Raw genomic sequence first — 22,908 nt, 5'->3', positions numbered from 1 at the left:
ACTTAAGAGAAAAGTATCTACTAGTGTCGCAGTAAGCGCGTGTCAAAGTTCTCAAAATTGACAAGAACTTGTCAAAACTCGTTTTTCTATCAGTGCGTCTATTAGTATTAAGTGTGTTCGTGTAATTCGGTTCGGATTGAAACTTTTTAAAAGTTCAGTGATTATAATACTGGTTGATTCTTCAGATTCCCATGCAACAAAAGAGCTAGGACAAGATAAAAACGAACAAGTATTATTTGTTACTCTACTTGAAAGTTATCAAATTTTGTTTGATAAAAAGATGACACCAAAAATTAAAACGAAAAAGAAGATGCACTAAAAAAATTAACAACTGGTTTTAATAAAATAATGGGAAAAAACCTAGACACAAAACAAATTTTGAAAAAGTTTAATAACATGAAAACAAAAGTTAAGAAAATAGTTGACTTGAAAAAAACTGGAAATAAAAGAATTGTACTGACGGAATGGCAAAAAAAAATCTACGACTTATGGAATGTAGGAGAAAACCCAGTTCTACACAGAATACCAGGTGCATGTCAGGCCGGTGTAAGCAATGAGATTGATGTTTCCTTCAAAACAGTGAAGATGACTTCCTCAGTTCTAAATCTGGCTCCAAACAAGTTAAAGTCATGACACTTAAAGGTTCTAAAGCAGCTGATAAGAAGGAGACACTTATTCAACTACAAAAGACCTGTACACCTACGAAAACAAATTGAAGCAGCCGAAGCCCAAATTTCTACTTCTCGAGCTCAACAGTCTTCAGCCGAAGCTCAGGAACGGGCCGCGATTGCATTGGTAAATTTTGCCAAAGCTGGTGGGCAGTTAGTTGACCATTTAATTAGGCGGGACATGTTGGATTATTAACAGGAATATAAAATTTACGTATGAACCCATAATTTAAATATAAAATGAGGTGTAGTATCCATTTATTTCTTTTATAGTTTGATATTTTGTCACAAACTTAAAATTGAAATAATTAGTTTATTTAGTTGTTAGTTTTTTATACTTAGTTTATTATTGAACATTTCATAAGTTACCTATTTAGTATATAATTATAATAATAATAACTTAAATTATTAGGTATGTTAGTTATCATTACGAAATAAAAACTCAACAACTTCATTTCTGCGCTGTGTACCTTAATTTCGAATTTGTGCTTGATTACCCTCAGGCACTAGTTCATTGAGATGCTGAACTTCCATCTTAATTCGATCAAAATCATGGTATGGATCTTGTAGATATTTAGCTATATTGTGAAGTACAAATGCACTCACAATATGTTCCGCAATGTTTTCAGTTTTTAGGCGAAAAGTATACTGGAGCATTGAAAAACGCCGTTTTAACTGACCAAAGCAGCGCTCTATGACACATCGTTCCTTTGCATGGATTAAATTATAATTTTCTTGCATTGGTGTAGTTGGATTTTTATATGGTGTCAATAACCACGGGGCAACACCATATCCTTCATCACCTAATAAAGCTACTTCGTGTACATTATTATACATAATTCCATGCACTATGGAGTTTCGCCAAATTCGACTATCGTGTACGGAGCCTGGCCAAGATGCATCCACACTTGTAAACATTTCTCGGGCATTACAAGTAGCTTGAACATTTATTGAGCATACCCCTTTTCTGTTCACGTATTCATCACCGTGAATAGATGGTTTTGTTATTTTTACATGGGTATACAGTCAAGAACACCTATAATCCTGGGCATTCGCTCACCACGTGCTCCCACATTAATAGCAACTCTAAGCAATTCGTTAGTGTTGGGGAACTTTATCCAATTGTTTCTTTTTGAATAAATTGCTTTAGATACCGTGGCTAAGGTTCTGGAAACAGTGCTTTGATAGACGTCTAGATCAACACCAAGTCCTTGCTAAAATCCAGGATCTCCTGTAAGAAAAGTTATTTACATTTTTCAAATTACAAAGTTAATTTACTAGAAACACCTAAACTTCTCAAAAAAACCTCCATTTTCCGAGTCGGTGACAGGGCTCCACCCCTTGTTTCCACCGGTTCATTATCATCTTAGAGAAAATAATGTCCAAGCCACTCTACATTTTCTCTATTAAATCTTAAATACCAAAGCGTGATTAGATGATTGAGATAGAAAAATCTATTAAATTTATGGTAATTACCTAAATAATTTTCGATATAAATCGTCATTATTGTATTCTCTTCTTTGTTTGTATACTTTTTGACGATGCACATCCATAAAAACTTCCATTTTTTACTAAAACACTTTGATTGCTGGGGCCGAAGTTTGTCAAACACCAACTTCATTTAAATTGTAGTAAATACTATTATAACTAGTAGATACTTCCAAAGCATAGCACCTTCTTCTATGTATCGCGTACATAGTAGTATATGCTACAGAGAGTAGTAAATGCTTCATTAGTGTATTATAAACTTTAGAAATGTAGTACATACTTGAAGCATTAGCATATACTACTTTTTATGCATTCCACCCATTGTCATATAATTTTAAATTACAAGTTTAATATAGTAAAAAATGATAGAAAATAAAAATGAAGTAGCATTTATACGTAAGTATTTAAAAATATTTACTTTTTGTTTTTGACAGAGCTATCTATTATAAATTATTTTGAAAAATAGAGAAATTCGAAAAAATTATTATTTAAACTATATATAATTTTATTTTCTTTTTAATAACAAAACAATTTTTACCAGGTTTTACTTTAAAATAAATTTTATTTGATAGAGACATTATTAGAGAACTTTTCTATATGTAAAAATGGGCCGTCCAGGTCCGTCTTTATAATTTTCATAATTTTTTTTAGGTGTAGACTAGGTTCTAATTGTCCGATTGTTCTAAAATATGATACGTTTTTAGAGTTTTGACGAAATTATAGGTTCTTATTAGGGTTCTTCTTTGTGATACAGTTTTTAATTTATGTTAATTGTCAAGTAAATTAATATTCCTATAATTTAATATATATATATATATATATATATATATATACAGGGTGTCTCACGACGAATAGACGCGATCGATATTTCGAAAACTAATTTTTCAAAAATTTTGAAAATTTGGCAACATGGCACAGTCGATGGGGGCTACACAACTAAAATATTTTGACAGTTGTGACGTTTCCGGTTATACCGGAAGTAGGTGTCAACTTCGTTATTTTAAATGGAACATCCTGTATATTTTTACTTTTTTGGCTTTTACGTGAAATTCTAAGTATATTTTGTGTATAATGTCCTATACCTAAGTGTAACCGTTTTTGACATATTTTTAATTTCATGTGAAAAACTATGTTTATAAGCCCTAACATAATTACCGATTACTCCCTTTTAGTAGCTTTTATTTATTGGTTAGTTTTGGTTTTATTTTAGAGGAAGGACCACTTTAAAAGACTATTTTAAAATTTGGCTAAAAAAAAGATACAGGGTGGTCAAAAACTAGCATTAAAAATTAAAATGAAAAAATCATTAAAAGTCAATTTTTTTAAATGGAAACCCCCTATTTTTATAATTTTTTCATAAAGATAATTAAAAATAAGGTTAACTTTGTATAAGGTTATCTAGTCCAAAAATTGATAGTTTCCGAAATATTGGCAGTTTAAATTTGGCCTAATATTAAAAGCCGTATAATAACACGGCTCAAGGATTGTTGATTAGTTGGGCATGACGGTTGTCATAGTTACCGCTAGAAGCGGCAGTAAGACAATGGATTATATGCATTAAATTTATAAGTTACTTGCTATTTAAGTTTTCTTCGTAAAAGTGTAATTTAATTAAAAAGTGTACATTTCTGTTATAATCCATTATCTTACTGCCGCTTCTAGCGGTTACTATGACAACCGTCATGCCCAACTAATCAACAATCCTTGAGCCGTGTTATTATACGGCTTTTAATATTAGGCCAAATTTAAACTGCCAATATTTCGGAAACTATCAATTTTTGGACTAGATAACCTTATACAAAGTTAACCTTATTTTTAATTATCTTTATGAAAAAAATATAAAAATAGGGGGTTTCCATTTAAAAAAATTGACTTTTAATGATTTTTTCATTTTAATTTTTAATGCTAGTTTTTGACCACCCTGTATCTTTTTTTTAGCCAAATTTTAAAATAGTCTTTTAAAGTGGTCCTTCCTCTAAAATAAAACCAAAACTAACCAATAAATAAAGGCTACTAAAAGGGAGTAATCGGTAATTATGTTAGGGCTTATAAACATAGTTTTTCACATGAAATTAAAAATATGTCAAAAACGGTTACACTTAGGTATAGGACATTATACACAAAATATACTTAGAATTTCACGTAAAAGCCAAAAAAGTAAAAATATACAGGGTGTTCCATTTAAAATAACGAAGTTGACACCTACTTCCGGTATAACCGGAAACGTCACAACTGTCAAAATATTTTAGTTGTGTAGCCCCCCTCGACAGTGCCATGTTGCCAAATTTTCAAAATTTTTGAAAAATTAGTTTCCGAAATATCGATCGCGTCTATTCGTCGTGAGACACCCTGTATATTTCAATAGGAAAAGCATTATTTATGTAGGCACTATATTAAAATTATACATATTGTATTGATATTTTCTAATGTTTTAAAATTTTCTAGAGTATAATAGACAGTCTAATTAAAGAAATTTAGTGTACTTTCTTAAAAATGTTGACTTGATTATTTTTCTATGTATTTATAAACTTACATATATGTACTGACACAAGCTCTTTTTTAAATATAACCAACCTTTATTATTTTGTTTCGAATGTACAGGGGTGATAAAAATAGACCCTTAATTTAAATTAAATATCCCTAATTATTAATCCTTTGGTTTTCAACAAAAACACGCAATAAATATTTTTTCAAAAGCCGCTAGAAGTTGGGAATAGGAAAGTATAATTAAACAAAAAATCTTAAAATACAGTAAATAAAATAAATATAAATATACCAGATAATAAAAATAAAACATAAACAATATAATTCTACTTATTATAAAGCCATATGTAAATTAATTAAAAAAAAAACAGGAAGCAAAAATAGAGAAACACATATTTAAAGAAAATATATAATAACAACAAATTAATATTTAGTTGCATATCCCTTATTTTTAATAACTGCAAGGCATCTCCTTTTCATAGATCCAATCAGATTCCCTAAGGTCTCCTTGGGTACAGAATGCCATGCAGCTTCAACTGCTTCAAACAACTCGTCCCATTTTTAAATTTTTCGGGATGTTCCTTACGAATTTTTTTGTCTACTAAATCCCATAGATTCTCTATGGGATTAAGGTCAGGACTCTGAGCTGGCCACTTAACAACAGTTATTTTTTTGTCCTCAAAAATTTTTTTTATAATTTTAGCTGTATGCTTCGGATCATTGTCGTGTTGAAACCTCCATGGCAATGGCATGTTTTCCTCTGCATATGGCAACATATTATCAGTTAATATTTCTAAATATTTAAACCGATCCATAATCCCATCAATTTTGACAATGGGGCCCATTTCCATACCAGAGAAACAACCCCACACTTGTACATTTCCCCCTCCATGCCTAATAGTGCCAAAAGTATACTTTGGGTCAACTCTTTTATTTTTAGGACGCCTGACCCATAAAATACCATCAGAAGAAAATAAATTAAACTTACTTTCATCCAAAAATAATACTGTATTCCATCTTGCTTCTGACCAGTTTAAATGGTCATGTGCAAATTGAAGTCGGGCGGTTCGATTCTTCTTCGAAATGAAGGGTTTCTTAGATGGTTTTCTTGCCGGCAAGCCACTGTCCCTTAAACGTCTTCGAACTGTATGGACACTAATATTTACATCGTCTAGTTGAGATTTTATATCCACTGTTGTGTTAAATGGATTTTTAAGAGCTAAGGATTCAATTTTCTCGTCAACTTTAGGCGTCGTTTTTCTAGGCCTACCAGTTTTAGGTGGACTTATTAATGAGTTCCTAATGCGGTGTAACTTTATGGTTTTGGAAACGACTGAGCGGTTTAATCCTAACTGCTTAGCAATGATTGCTTGCCTAACACCCGATTGATATTTTGATATTATCAACTGTTTTATACATAACGCCAAAGTAATACCTCGAGGCATATTTACAGGCTATTCTTTATTAATTAACAAAATATTATTGTGTATTGCTTTCAATAAGCAAACATAAACTAAGAACTTTAAAACTGTTTCTCTACTTTTGCTCCTCATAAAATAAAGATAAGCAATTAGATTGTTTGGTTGATGCAAGAATTTATAAATACCAAATATGTTTTTCCATTCCTTTGAACCTAAAGAAATAATGTGAGTATTTGTTTATTAGCAATAGTCGATTACTCTGGCTTTTTATTTATTAAATAAAATGTTTCTCCACTTTTGCTCGGTACTGTATATAGGGTGTTCCGTTTAAAAACTTAAAAGTATTGTCATTTTATTATATAAGCGACAACACTGCGGTGCTAAAAATATATTAAACCGATAGAATTCTACCATGGCTTCAAAATTTTCAGAAAAATGCTATATTAAGTTTTCCATATACGGTTAACATCCCGTCGGTCATCAACTATCCTGTATGTAGGTGATTTTTGGTACATTAACTTCTCTTGACCAGTTCTACAAAGTATTAAGATAAATTTCTTTACTTTTCAAATACCCTGTATAGCTCTTAATGATCAACAATATTCATATCGTTGATATCATCATACTCTGATTGAGAATTAGATTATCAGATTTAAATTGAAAGCAAATTTAAAGTCTATAGTTGAATAATTAAACTCAGTAGATCGTGATAGCAAAATGTTGACATATCTTGTACCTGTTATAGACTCCCTTGCTGATTCAACTTGAGTGATAAAGAAGATGATATTAATAAAACCCCGTCTTGTATACGAACTTTTCTATCATTTCTTTAGAACTCCACACATGTCTAACAGTTCTTGGTAATCACTCAAATACTTTATTATCACTCGAATTTAATTCTGAAACTTTATACGAAGGAACAGAAATTAAAGAACCCGAATATAAAGAAACCCGATCAAATATTCTAAATGTTAGAAAAGACAAGAGATCCACAAGAAATTATAAAAAAGTTAGCAAAAGGTTTGAATTGTTTGACCAAATTGAAGCAAATGTAAATGAAATTATTTTTACTTGTTCAGAGAAAATCGTAAAGGATACGTAAACCACATAATTAAATAGTTTATGATAAACTACCAACTAGCAACTAAAAAAGCTGATTTTTGTAAGTTGAAATAGGCTCAAGACTATCTGGTAAAGGTTAGATTGATTTTATTTAATACTAAAAGCTGTTAATACCTCAAAATGCTTCTCAAGATGCGAAGAAAGAGTTCAAAAAAATGAATAACTGATAGAAAGGATTACATATTAATCATCATCTAGTATTCTTCATAAAGTGTGATAAGAATTTTACATATGATTCTGATCTACTGATCTCAATAATCTACACTGTTCAGAAAATTTTATACTGAAGCTAGTGAACTTATGCAGTGCAAATAATCATATTTATTATTAGATTTTCATGCAAAACTAGTAAAAATAATATTCATAGATTACCTAAAGATAAATTGTCTGAGGCACTTATATCACTCTTGTTTCCATTATTCGTATTATAATCTAAATCTTCTAAAGGATCTAACGTTTGCATTGTATCCGTTACGTCGTCTGAATTCTTCTTTAGAAACAATATTTTGGGAAAACTATGTTTTAGTAAACTCTTGTCCAATTTATGAAAAGTATTCTTGTTGGTATCATTGTCCAGCATCAGGTTTTCTTCTATCATATCGCCATATCTTAAACGCAAGCAAATACGCTTGTAATGGTTATTATTTCAGGCTTAAGATTAATGTTACCTGATACAGAAAGTTTCTTTACTTTTAACTTGAAAGGGAATTGTAGAGAGGGTTTTGGTAGCATAGGCATATGTCACACTCCTCGAGTTAGCATTTTTTCTTGTGAAAAAGGGCGTGTCAGGTGATCTGCCTTTGGTTTTCCTCGAGGATCGAGGAGCCGCCATACTACGGTGATGTAACCTAAAACAACGAGAAAAAAATCTATATATAGAGTCTCAAATTAAACTTAGTAGTAGTGAACTTTAAAGTTAGTTTGTTAATTAAAGGAAAATTGAATTTATACACTTTTTCCCAAAATCATCTTTTAATTTCTATACTACTGCCTAAATATATGAATTTTTTTTTCGTATCCAATTATAAAGTCTGTTAATATTAGAGCGAAACTCTAATGGAGGGACTGTTCCGCAAAAGAGTTTTCGCACAAAATTCGGACCCGTCGGGCAAAAGTGCTTATAACTTTGGTTATGTTTGAGTTAGATAAACGACGTTTACCTTTTTATAATCTAGAAACATGGGGCTACCACTTGATTATTTACAAATTTTAATTTGTTTTTTAATTAGGACTAGGATGCCTTTAAATTTAAAAAAAAATCTTTCAAGGAAATTCGATACAGGTCGCAACTGTTCATTGAGTAACATGAAATTTAACAGGTCTCTGAAGGCTTAACAGTTTCTTTGCGGAAATAATGACCTATAGAAGATATGTACAACGTCTCATTAGAAGACTACAAATTATATTAAGAAACTTCTTATAAAATAATTTTTTTTGGGAGAAAAAACAAGAAAACCTCTTAAAAAAATTGATTTTTTTAGTTTTTTTTGTGTAAAATTTTCATGCTGCAAAATTTGCACTTTTTTTTCTCTACTTTTAATACCTTTTTAGTAGCGCCACCTAGAGCCAAAAGGTTTATAGATGGTTTGTGGCCTTTAATAAGGAGAATTTTTTCCAATATCAACCGTACTTTTAAGTAAAACCATTGAACCATTTATTTTAGAATAACATACTAAAATCCCATTTTTTCACTATTGTTATAAGTACCCCAAAAGTAATTTTTTTTTAAAAAGTACCCTGCATACTGATGAATCTAATAAAGGTGCGTATAGATTTGCACACGCATGCGGTGAGCAGCTGCGCATAGACATACATGCGCAGATGTGGACGATGGTTTCGCAGTGTCTCGCCGCATGCGTAGCCCCGCAATGACTTGAGCACGCATCTCGTAAGCCAGAGTGGTGTCGGTTTTTTGACGCGCATCAAAGGAACATACGTGTGCGTGCGCGCTCAATTTAGAGAGGTTTTTGCTCCATTTGCGAGATTAGTGCCCATTGTTCAATTTTATTCATATTTGTGACTAGTGGCTAGTCACTCAAAAATGAAGTGGTCAAACGAACAGTGTTTAGAATTAATAGATCTCTAAAAAAAACCTATATTATGGGATCCAAAAATAAGTTTTATTTTTCAAAACCGAAGAAAGATGATGACATGGGAGTCAATTTCAAAAAAACTGAATATGGAGATGGTAGTGGTGAAAAAGAAAATCAGCGGCTTATTTGGTTCTTTCAGGGCACATGCAAAAAGTCTGTTGGTACAGGAAAAGATATGTTTTTTTTTTTTTAGAGTACATATTAATCAATATGAAAATAATAGATGATTTTCAAAGATAAATTAATAACGAGAGCTGAACTTTAAGGTCGTATCCATATTACGTAATTTTAAAATAAAAATAAACAGGTTGGTCAAAAAAAAGTTTGACTCAAAATTAGAAAACGGATTGACGGTAATCAGTTGTGCATATCTGAGAACCTATAAAACATTTTAATAGCTGTCAAGTGTCTACTAATATGGCGAGAAATTTGAAAAAAGATATATTTTTATAAAAAAACGTGAGTTGAACGAAAATCCCAAACTAACGGAAGCATATAAAATTATGAAGGAGACACAAGCCCGCCACTCTAGACAAGAGAAAACACAAGATCGGTTTGACATCTTGCCCATAGATGCACACCGCATCAAAATTGAGAACCTATTCTAAGATATTATGATTGATAACTATAATAAGAGCAGAAATAATGGTCGAACACGCTATCAACAATATACTTTTTGAAGCAGAAATAGGAAACCATGACAAGATGTCTTCTCTAACTCTTTTCAAAACTCTTTTCAGCAACAAAGACTATTTATTTATCTATTTATTTATTTATTTTACAATACAAGCCTTACAGGTAAATAAATACCCATCTACAAGGCAGGAAAGACCTTCAAATACATAAATATAACTTATGCTAACTAAGAAAAATGTATATATAACTTGTTACAAAAATCTTCTAAGCTAACTAAAACTAACTAAAAAATTACATAAAAAGTAATAAGAGGCATAGAAAATAAGTAACAAAAACGATCAAAACCTAATGTGCTGACTATAAACCTCAATTTTTATTAACGGAAATGGCTATATTATTTACAAAAAATAGCTTAATACAAACTCAGGTTACTTGTGGCTTAGTGTTCAAGTGAGCGACATAAGGCTTCCTTTGTAATATTGAAAATGTCAAAATGAGCATCATTATTGTAAATACTACACATGGTATAAATTGGTGAAAATTTAAGTAGATTTGTTCTAGGAGTAGGGAGATGAAACGTGGTATGATGTCTATTATTGAGACGAGGCACAAAAAAATATAATTTTGACACTAATGGCGGACTATCGATTAGATAATTAAGTAATTTTTGCAATGTCATAAGAGCAGAAAAGGTTCGTCGAGTTTCTAGGGAACAAATATTAAAACGTTGGAGCAGATCATCATGTGGAAAACCCTGAGGTGGGTATACATTATCACACTTAAAACATAAGTATTTTAAAAAGCGCCTTTGCACTTGCTCTAGATTGTTAATGTGTACATTATAAGCCGGCGACCATATCACCGAAGCATATTCCAATCGCGATCGTACATATGCAAAATATAATGTTTTTATGGCATCTGGATTTCTGAAATCCTTAGTGCTTCTATAAATAAATCCATATGATTTTGACGCTTCTGAGACTACTGTGTCAATATGGTATGAGAAAGACAGTTTGGTATCAAAGTACACTCCCAAGTCTTTAAAAGAATTTGTGCGTATTAATGTAGTCGTATTTAAAGCGTAGTTAAATAATAACGGTTTTAATTTGTTGGTATATGTCATAACATTACATTTAGAAACATTCAACTTTAGACCATTTTCTACACACCAAGCATTTACCAAGTCAAGATTATACTGCAATCTATGACAATCTGCGAGATTTCTTATTTTATTATATAACTTGATATCGTCTGCATAAAGTAAAAAATCGCAATCCAATTTATCACCAATATCGTTAATAAAATAGTTAAACAGTAGCGGTCCAAGCACAGATCCCTGCGGGACACCAGAAACTACATCATAGGAGCTTGACCTTTCGCCGTATAACTCCACGTACTGACTTCTACCACATAGATATGAGCGAAACAATTGAAGAGAGACAGCTGAAAATCCAAAATTACTAAGCTTATCAACAATTAAACTATGATTCAATTGATCGAAAGCCTTGCTAAAATCCAGGTATATAACATCCATCTGTTCCCCATCATCAACTGCCTCAGCAATATTCTGAGTTATAAGCAAAAGGTTTGTGCTCGTAGACCTTTCTTTAAAAAATCCGTGCTGTTGGGGAATAATAATATTTTTGGTTAACGGAAAAACTCTATCGTGAATTAAAAATTCAAAAACTTTACAAAAATTGCAAATTATAGATATAGGTCTATAATTACATATATCGGACTTATTACCTTTTTTAAATACAGGACAAACCTTGGAAACTTTCCATAATGCGGGAATAGACCCCGATAAAAGACAGTTGTTAAACAAAACAAGTAAAGGCTTTACAAGTATATGCCTGCAGTCCTTAATAATAAATGCAGGAATAAGATCCGGTTCTGTTGTAAATTTAGGTTTTAATTTGTTTAAAGCATTGAGTACTTCGCGTTCTGAAAAACAAGAAATATTTATATTAAGATAGTTATTTGGGGTATGATGAGAATTAGGGTGTAAATTATTATTTAAAAAAGATCGTTTAAAGTAGTCAGCGAAGGAATTAACTATTTCAAGGGTGCCCTTTATAGGAGTGTCCTTGTAAAACATATCTTTAGGAATATCTCTTGTATTTTTTTTATTCTTTATAAAACTCAAAAATTTGTTAGGATTATTTATGATACTGCTTTCCACATTTGAAACGTATTGATAGTAAGATTTAGATTTAAATACTATTAGTCCCTCTTGTTAGTAGAATGTTAGTTCCTCTCTTCCTAGCCTTCAATTCATATGGATACATCTGGACGCAACATATCTCTACAGAACTTTGTTACCACATTCAACCCAATAAATTATACACCAGAATAACCAACAGATACTTTCCAATAAGTTTTTTCGTTTTCCATTTATGTAATAGTTACTTGTGTAACTAATCAGTAAGAATAAAGATTTGGTTTGGTTTCAATACTTTACATTTAAACACTCTCGCAAGTATTCGATTAAGGCTAAGCATACCTCGGATGCTATTTGTAAGATAGATTGCTTATAAACTTTAAAAAGATACTGGAGACTTGTATAGGAATCCTCTGTTGCCAGAAATCTTAATGTTATAAGTAGCCGCTCTTTAGCAGATATGGCCTTTCTTAAAACTGTATCTTTTTTCATTATATTAGGGCTTATATTACTTAAAAGGTGTTCAAAGTTTTTAACTGATATACGTGTAAAGTTTTTAAATTGTCCAGTATTAGGTACTAAAGCCAAATCTTATAGTAAATCGGACCTCATTTGTAGAGTTTTTCTTTTAAATAAATACGTCATCCATCGCCGATGTTTCTTTTGTTTTTTCTTTTTTAATATTAATAGACTCCTAATAACTACAAAAGCGGCACTAACCATAATCAACTCTTCGGAAATTTTTTCACGAATGGATGGAGCGACTTGAGCACGCATACTTATGCGGAGATTTTTAATTTCAACGAATGCTCTAAGCGTGAATGCTTTGAGTACGCACGCATATGCGAAGCTTCTCACCGCATGCGTGTGCAAGTCTGTACGCGCCTTAAAGGCAACCCATAACCCACAGAGATTTTCGCCAAAAAAAGACCCTTTTTATAATCGATATTTAAATATTAAAACCGATAGGAATCGGGCCAGAATTGATGTTAATATATTCCTAAAGCTTTCTACTATTTTTCCATGTACAAATAATAAGGAAAAAACCCTTTTTTTTACCCTAAAACATCGTCTGAAAATGGTGCAATATGCCGAATTTTAATGGCGTCTTTTACGGCGGTTTTGACAACATGGCATCAAAGTGCATCAAATTGGTTCGCACTTGCTTCCTAATTTCACTGATAAAATGTTTAAAATAGCTCAAAACTTTCTAGGATTTCTATGGAAATATTCAAGAGACTCTGGACAATCCGAATATATGCATATCTTTCTAAATCGTGTTCTTTTAGCAGTGATAATTCGGCAACGTTTTAAGAATTTACCGTGTTCTATTATAAAATTCATGCGACACAGTGGCCATACACATTTTGCTAGGCAAAAATTGCAATACAGTAGGTTCTAATGACAAAAAAAAAATCTAATCGGAATTTAATGTGGGATTATTTTTTTTTTTGCATTTTTGTTATTTGCCCTCTTTGAATGAAATTTGGGATTTGGGGTTGACTCAGGGTATAATTTTAAACAAACTTTTGAAATATCGAGTTTTAAGGTCACGTGACTATCAAAACTTTTTTTGTATGGGGCCGATTCGATTAAAATTTGGTTTTTGGGGTTTATATAGGAAATGAGCAGTAACTTTTAACAACTTATATTCATCAAAACTGTTACTTAAGTACCAAGAATTATAAATTGGCATGATAGGTATGGGAGCAAATTTTAAATAAAAAAAAAACAAAACTAAATTGTCTTTTAAATATTTTATTTTAAGGTGATATAAAATAAATTTACTATGATTAAATTTTTAAATTTATTATATAATGCGGTGAGTACCGTTGCCGAAACAACAGCTTTCCAATAAACACATATTCGTTTTTAAAACGTTTAAAATGACGAAACACCAAAATTTAAAAGCGTTAATAATAACGTACAATCAACCCAAAAATGTCGCGCACATAAACGTTGTACGAAACGTGTAAAGTGAAACGTTGAGAATAAGTGTACATTGATAATATATTGTAACTATCTTTTGGTTTAAATAAACGTAAAAAAGACGTTTATATTGGATTATAAATAACGTGTAAAATGATCAATAAGAACACGTTTTTCTAACGTAATTTTTATTTTGTAATTATTCCTAAAAAAAAACGTTTCAGCAACTTAATTGAAAAACCTTAGTTAGACGTTTTTAGCTATTGTTTGAAATACGTATGCATAATTGCTGCCAGACATAATTAGTTTTGGTCACCTGTCAAAAAAACTGCTTTCCACCTGACGAAAAGTAAATAGCAGGTAGGCACATAGTTGTAACTAGTAGAAAGCAGGTTTTTTGACAGGTTACCAAAACCAATAATGTCTGATGATGACTATTATTACTCTCTCTCGGATATATTACATATAAGCTTTTACAAAGTATGTGTAATAAAATCCAATAATTATAATCTATCTCAGTACATTTTAAGGTGCACCTAGGTAACCAAATACCTGTATGTGCAAAAAATCAAAAACAATTTTATAAAAATAAATATTTAAACAAAATATGTCCCATCCACTAACTATTGCAAAGTTTCCATTTAACACCCAATAAATAATTAAACATTAGAAAACAAAAATCTTTCACGATCATGTATGAATACCTAAAGCTATGAAATATGAAAATTAATTAGCAGTAAGTAGTTTTTTAAATACATGTAAATGATCATAAATGTAATCCCCAGATATTTTACAAAATTTTTTGACAACTTTTGTATGTCTAATATATGGTGGTAATAAGTTGTACAGTTTGGGTGCGTGGTAAAAAATTTATTTTAATTTCATAGTAGTGGCAACAGTTGGAATTGATAAGTGTCTATTTACATTTAATCTAGTCTGATACTGATGATTAACAAAGTTCTTAAATTTATTCGACTTGTGAATATATATATAGAGCGACCAACAGTATAATGTGCGTACATCAAAAATATTTCTGGAATAAAGTAATGCAGTAGAAAATCTTTTGTTTTTTTTAATTTTTTGTTATTTTTTGTTTTTCGAATATTTTTTGATAGTCTAAGGATGTGGTGGTCCCACTTTAAGTGTTTGTCAATATAGATTCCAAGATATTTTGTAGAGTGAACTTCATGAAGTTTATCCATAAGACTATCTATGTAAATACTATTAAATGATGGACGGTTTGCAGCTGTGAGGGAAAATGCTATATAAATAGTTTTAGTGATATTTAATGATAATTTAAATGAGTCTAGCCAGTGTTTTATTTTCTTTATACCGTTTATAGCATGTTCCTTCACCAAATCCCATGTTTCCCCATAGAAAGTTACTGCTGTGTCGTCAGCATAAGAGATAGTACTACCGTTTTGTATTGACATATTGGTTAAGGAATTTACATATGCTACAAATAAAATTGGACCCAGAACAGTCCCCTGAGGGATGCCCATTTTAATTTGAAGGGGTTCACTTATAGTATTTTCAACTTTGACGGATTGCTCTCGATCCATCAAATAATCAGCAAAAACGTCTAACACGGTTCCCCTTATCCCATAGGATTCTAGGACTTGGAGCAATCTGTTATGAGGGACCGTGTCAAATGCCTTGGCTAGGTCTAGGAAGACCGTAAGACACTTTCTGCCACCATCCAAATGGTCTGTTATTTGCTCACAAAGCACACAAACTGCATCGGTTGTGCTGAGGCCACTCTGGAAACCAAATTGGTTCTTAGAAATTATATTGTTTTGATTAAAAAATTCCACCAGGCGGTCCTTAAGGCATTTCTCAAAGACTTTAGAAAAAATGTTATTACATTATACTTATGGGTCTATAATTATTTATATTTGATTTATCACCTGCCTTGTGAATAGGTTTTACTATGGCTTGTTTAAATTTTTTTGGGACCTTTGCAGTTTGAAAAATTAAATTTATAATGTGTGCGAGAGGGGAAGAAATATAGATATGAATATGTTTTATAATATCGGTTGTAATACCATCAATTCCGGGTGCAGAGGAATTTTTTAAAGAAGCAATTTGTTTGATAATTTCATTCTTATTAGTAGGTCTTAGAAACATTGAAGCCTGTGTGGATGGTTTTATTTGCAGGGAATCTGGAGGATTTTTAATTTTATTATACATATTGTAACCGACATCAACAAAATATTTGTTGCAAAAATTTGCCATATCCAACTTATTATTAAAACTAGAATTATTGTTAGTTACGTTAAACTTAAAATCTTGGTTACTGTTTGAATCTGTTACTTCATTTATTATCTCATATATTTTTTTTAGGTCAGTACCACTAGACTCGATTTTGGCTTTGTAATAATCCTGTTTACATTTCTTGATTAACGTGCACAAGGTATTACGGTAACTATTAAAGGCAGTTTTGTTTTCTAAATTGTTATGAATTAGTAGTGTTTTTTTCATTTTGTCCCTCTTTTTGATACTATTAATTATACCAATTGTGATCCATGGTTTTATTTTTTTATACTTATTTTGACATAATTTTTGGATTTTTGAATGATTTAATGCTTGTGTAATAGTACTGTATAAAATTTCCAATGCTAGTTCTGGATCATCATTGTTAAAAATGCCTTCAAAATTTTGATTATGTATAAAATTTGTTAATATAGTATAATTTATTCTAACTGTATAAGAATTTACCTCCTCCTTGTTTTTTTGCAACCCAACTATATCAGTAATATGCAACATGGTAGGAAAATGGTCAGTTATGGCAGATTGAATGACAAAGGAAGAACAATTAATCTTAGAACCATTTTTTCTTCTCAAGAATATATGATCCAGACAACTAGATGAGTCAGTTGTAACCCTAGTGGCTGAGTTTATGGTAGAAATAAAACCGAAGTGGTTCAGAATAGCCTGGTATGTAATAATTTCATTATTGTTTTTATCAAGAAGGTTCAAATTTATATCCCCTAACATAATGTCAATCTGACTGGTAAATGAATCTGTAAAGAAAGTTTCGAGATCCGAAAGAAAATTATGTGTATTAGTAGAAGGTGGTCTGTATATACAAGAGAGTCTTATTGAGTAATTGTTTATTTTAAATTTGATACTGGTTAATGTTACTTTTGATAGGGCAAGCTCAATATGTGTTACATCGTGTACTAGATTGGACCTAACAAAAACAACTGTGCCATCATTTTGATTAAAACTTGCATTATTATAATACATACAAAACCCATCCAAGCAAAACCCATTAGCATTCTCTATATGCCAACATTCTATAAGCACAATAATATCACAAAAGTTAAGCCTATAGCTTTCAAGAAAACTAACTAACTGATCAAAATTTTTTTTTAAGCTACGAATATTAAGATGTAATACATTTATAATCTTATTATCTAGTTCAATATTATTTCCCAATAAATCACAATTTAAAATAGTTTCCTCCCTAATGTTATTACCTAAATTGTCCAGGTTCTGTAGAAGTTCAATCTCTTCTCGTGTGTCAGCCATTGATAGATCCATAATCGATTTTAGCTCTCAAAACAGATAATAAATATTGATAGGAAGGACAGTCCAAATCATTAGCTTTATGGTCAGTCTTATAATTTAGTTTGTGTCTATTGTTAGTGTTGATACAGTTTTTACATTGCTTGTGCGCAGCATTATTGCAGTCTCGAGAGCTATGAGAACCAGAACATGATTCACAAACTGGTTGGTTCGAGCAATTGTCACCTCTATGGAAATGTTCTTGACAGTTAAAACAGCGTGTAACAGAAATATCTTCGAATATAGCATATCTCTCCCAGCCTATAAAAACCTTCCCAACAGCCATAAACCTATGAAATAGGGAAGGAGAACATTCTGCAAAAACAGTGTAACGGTCCTTTACTTTCTTCAAAAATGTTATATTGAGCTCATCATTTGGGTCAATAAATTTGTTTTGTTCCCTTATACACCCTTCCAAGTCCTCCTTGGCAATTCTACCATCATAGCCTGGTATTTTTATTCTGGGTTTTCTTAATTTTGGTATATCAATGTCATATCCGGCAAGTTTCTTATCAGCTTCCTTCTTCAGAGCATCCAGATCTTGTTTATTTTGACACTTGACAATTAAGTGACCACTTGAGGTAGTACGGGTACCCCGAATAGCAATTTTTAGGTTGGATGGATTTATATTTTGCTTTAAATCAGCCTCCATTTTTTCAATACTCTGGTTGTGTTTGGGTTTAATTATCAAGCTCGGCAAATTATGGTTAGTATGTTTACTTTGTACCTGCTTCACTGGATTTGACAAGGCATTACTGTATGTTATAGTTAAAGAATTTGATGATTTCTGGGTATTTTCTAAGTCTTCAATTTTTCTTTTTAGTAAGGCAATTATCTCATCTTTGGTGGAAATGATAGTGGTCTTATCCTCAATGGTATTTTGTAAAAGACGACATGTCTCTAGAGAGATGCATTTCTTACAATGAAAAATCATAACTCGAGCACTAAGTTGTAAGACTTTAACTTCAGAAGCCGTTAATCCTGCACAGGCCTTGCACACTCCCTTCCGACATCCATCACATTTAAAAACATTATTTTTGTCCTTGCAGACATCACATTCCATGATGAAGCCAGATTACTATTACAAAAGCAACAGGCCAGCAATTGACAATGTTTACATTTGTTTTGTGCGTAAAAAAAGGCAATCATAGCACTTGCCCTTGTTTGTTATGCACTACTAAAACACCAGAGACATGTAGACACTAATATTATAAATTAATTTTAAGTTAAACTTTCAAAATTCAAACAACAGTAGAACAATGCAACAGCTGCGCGCAACGTTGCCGCCTCTGTAAGGACTAATATACATAATATATACTAATACAATAATATACATACTAATATACTAATTATACATAATATATACACGACACGTAGATACTGATGGTAATACTTTTGATTAAAAAAAAACATATGACAGTAGTTAGTATAATATATAACTTATCAGAAATGGTAATGGTGGTCTTTTGAAGCGTAGGTATACAAAAAGAATATAATGATTTAAACTTTAGACACCTACCCATAAATGAAAATAAAAATAATATAATTTTTACTTTATATTCTGTTAACTAGTGTATTTTATTGGATTTGAATTTTAGAAATTAATATAGTGTTAGTGTTAAAAAATCAACTTCTGAAATCTTCAGATTGGAGGGGTAGTGGTAAGATGAAATTAAAAACATTAGTTTTAATTTTATTAACAAAAACTTTATTTAAAAATCAAAAATATTAACATTCTTTAAATAAGTCGCAACTAAACCAATTTATACCAAAAGAAATGGTAAATATTTTAATGTATATCTACACAAACGTAAACATTAATCTAAGAATAAAAAAATATTAACATTACTCAAATTAAGTTCAACTGAAATAATGTTTAACAAAAAACTGTTAGAATAAAGTATTCTTACACAAACGTAAACTTGATAAAAAAAAATAACTCAATCAATGTTTAAGACTAAACGCAACTGAACTAATTTTTAAGAAAAAAGAAGGTTTATAACATGTACATTTACAGAAACGTCGTAACCTATAGATGAGGCAAATATTTAAATCCTTTCACCATGTTTTATGCGCGTGGCTGAATGCTTTAGCCACTCCTTTACGCTCCATACTACCTTTAAATCGTTTTTTTCGGCCATAGGAAAATTAAGCCTGGCGGCCTCTAAAATTTAATGAAATAAGATTAAAAAGTATAAATTGCTTCAAAATTTTACCGTAAACAATAGCCATACTGGCAGTGGTTTCAAAACTAACTTTGTTATGGCGGCCCTTCCAATTAAATTGGTTCCCTACCTCACTAGTAAGTAGAAATTTCATAATACGTCTGGTTACGGCCTCAACCCCGGATCCTCCCAAAGCAGCTAATCGACGTACCTGGAAAACAAAGGAAAATAATATACTCTTATAAAAAAATAAGAGAATATTTACCATATATTGTTTGACGGTCGAGTCCCCTTTTATTAAATTTTCAAAACCTGAAAATTCATCCATGGACTTAAGAGGAAAAGATGGTAAATTTTCAGGGGCAATTAATTTTTCTAAAGCAATTTTTTTATTAAATCGTAATATTTCCTGCATGGTTAGAAGTATTTGTTCATTGGTCGTTTGAATTGAAGCCAGACTTGTTAAAACTGTGTGCTAAAAATCTGAAAAAAATTAAAATATAACTAATAAAGGCAAAAATTGATCCTTGTTTAAACGTACCAACTGAATTCTGGTTTAATGTCTGTAATGTAGTTATGTCACGTGCATTTTGTTTCATACCAGATCCATGGCCTATTACAGAGCACGGCCAACGGAGTCACTGTTGTTCAAATTGCTTTGGATAGTTTCGACCATAATGGCAGTTTCGTCCAACGCGCTAAGATGCATAAAAGTTGAGTAGTTGCAGTACTCGTAATATTATTTTGAAAAGCCCATTGGCTTAACGAGGAAACTACATTTTTACTACCATCATCATTTACGTTGTCCTCAGACGAGTCAGTGACAGAATCAAAATCAAAAGTTGATCCAGTTTCCAAGAATTCTAAATTATTTTCCTCATTCAAACTATTTTCATTAAATTTAGAACAGGATGCATTAGGCTCTAAACAAATCTTTGGGGTTACAGTGTTTAAAGGTGTAGTTATATTTTCACTGCAGTTTTTTGGCAATAATGGAATAGAAGGGATATTAGTCTCATTATCACTATTCGTGGGCAAACCTTGTTGCAATAACAAAGTTGCTTTTGATTTAATTTTTCTTTGAATTTGACGTTTCGATAAAATTTTAAAGTGTGGCATGTTAATTTTTTTCCTGCTTTAACCTAAAAAAAAAACCTAAACAAATACTGCATCCAATAATAAATAAAGGCGGTTTCTTACTTAATATCTTTTTAAATGATATTTCAAAAAACAAGCCCTTTTAAAATTAATTTCAAAAAAATTTAAAACTACGAAGAAAATTAATTATTGTTTAATAATGCAATTGAGTTTAACATAATGAAAAATTTAGAGGTATATATAAGCAGCACCCAGAATAAAATCAATTCCGCTCTAACATAGCCAAAAAGTTATTATTATTATTATTATTATTATTATTATTATTATAAACCCTATGAGTGCATTTAATTTTTTTATAAAATATCAAAAAGCTTCACTAAATTTTGCAAAAAATAATATTTAGTGAATATTTTATGATATTTTATAAAATATTTAATTTTTCTGGAAGGAAGCAGATTGGATGCCTATACCTATATAAAAAACATTGTTTACAACATAAAATCCAATAGAAATATTATACAGGGTATCCCATTTAAAATAATATATTTTGATATGCCTGCCGACCAGATGAGACCCTGTAAATTCAAAAATAAGATCGAGATCACTTTTGTGTATTTTTTAGCCTTAGAATTAAATCTACTTTCCGCTCCCAAAATTTAGATTAAGAGGTGTAAAATCTCTCTATTGACTAATTTTGGCATGCACTAATAATAACTTACCTTTATTGGCAAATGAAGAACTGCTAGTAGAAACACAATAATTGCACAAATAATACAAACTCCAGAAAATATAATATGAACAAAACACTCACCCTGTGTCGTTTCTTTGACGATTTGCTTACTTATAGTTAAGGTGCAATGCGTTAGCATCGTAAACATCCTCTTTACCCAAATTTTCTTAGACCAATCAAAGCGAAGGGTTTATGTTTGTAAAGCGTAGTGTTTTATATACGTGTAAAAGACGTTTAATGTTGTCGTTATTTAAACGCATTAAAAAAACGTTATTATAACAGTAATAATATAATACCCATGGTCATTTCGATACAATGCAAATAATTTCTACTAAAGTTTTGTTTTGTTTATATCTTTTTAAGCAAATATCTATTTTTTAATTTTTTTTCGACAATTTGTTATGCAATGGATAGTAAAAATTTTCTTTATTCCAATTTTCTAGAGTATCTGTTTTTAAAGCGTAGTTTTTTTTATTCGTGTTAAAGACGTTTAATTTGGTTGTTATTTAAACTGATGAAATAAGGTTATTTTTTAGTGTCTTTTATACATGTAAAAAGACATTTAAATTGGCTGTTATTTAAACCAATAAAATAACGTTATTTTAACAGTATATAATATCCATGGTTATTCAGATAGGTTACAATGCAAATAAATACTCTTTCATTCGTTTGTTTAGAAATTTTTAAGCAAATAAAATAATTTTTAGATTTTTTTAATATTCATTTAAAACTTATACAATTATTGCACTTAAAGAATGTTCAGCTTTGCAGGCAACTTAGAGTTTAAAGTAGAATCGATAGGTAATATATATGAGTTAGCATTATTAACATTTTTATTAACACATTTTTTTCGTCGAACTTTATCTACATATTATTCAAATGCAATTTATAGTCACCAAAAAAGAAGAAACATAAGTACCAAGATAATGTAATGAATTTCCTATTTTATAATAATGTTTATAGAATAAATAATATCTCAATTAATAAAATTCTTTAACGTTTAAAAAACATTTAAGATGATAGAAGAAATAAAGTTATAAAAATCTGTTATTAAAACGTTATAAAAATATTAAATTTTATTTTGGTGTGTATTCAACTCCCTTTTAACGTTAACTTATACCGTTTTATTTTACACCAAAATTCAACGGTTAAACTTTCAACCTAAAATGTCCTAACACCAATTATCAACGTATGACACGTTGAAAAAATGTTAAATAAACGTGTATGTGTTTACTGGGTAACAACCTTCAAAGAATTTTCGACATGAATTGTATTTACAAAACTTGATCTAACAATCCGTCTACAATAAGGCAATAGTTTCTTATAGGTAGCCATTAAGGTAG

General features: G+C 30.6%; 1 protein-coding gene and 1 long non-coding RNA gene across 3 annotated transcripts in view; both read right to left on the bottom strand.

Annotated features, from left to right (window-relative positions):
* The window catches only part of LOC126743950 (uncharacterized), a 282,046-nt gene that overhangs the window by 197,146 nt on the left and 61,992 nt on the right, over positions 1–22,908 (bottom strand). Inside the window, exons 2-3 of the mRNA XM_050451243.1 lie at positions 7,852–8,031; positions 7,556–7,791 (exon numbers count right to left, since the gene is read on the bottom strand). Of these exons, the coding sequence (XP_050307200.1) occupies positions 7,556–7,791; positions 7,852–8,015 (400 nt within the window). The 5' untranslated portion in view covers positions 8,016–8,031. The remainder of the gene's footprint in view (positions 1–7,555; positions 7,792–7,851; positions 8,032–22,908) is intronic.
* On the bottom strand, positions 19,302–20,848 carry LOC126744312 (uncharacterized). Of its 2 annotated transcripts, none has more exons than XR_007663110.1 (4): positions 20,279–20,848; positions 20,003–20,220; positions 19,789–19,948; positions 19,302–19,736 (listed from the first exon to the last, which is right to left on the bottom strand). It is a non-coding gene; the product is annotated as an uncharacterized LOC126744312 (long non-coding RNA). The 2 variants fall into 2 exon arrangements; XR_007663111.1 differs by having other exon boundaries at positions 20,003–20,212.

The sequence above is a fragment of the Anthonomus grandis genome, chromosome 1, assembly GCF_022605725.1.
Source record: "Anthonomus grandis grandis chromosome 1, icAntGran1.3, whole genome shotgun sequence".
Taxonomy (NCBI): domain Eukaryota; kingdom Metazoa; phylum Arthropoda; class Insecta; order Coleoptera; family Curculionidae; genus Anthonomus; species Anthonomus grandis.
The sequence above is the reverse complement of the archived record's forward strand: the minus strand, read 5'-3'. Positions and strand labels throughout refer to the sequence as shown.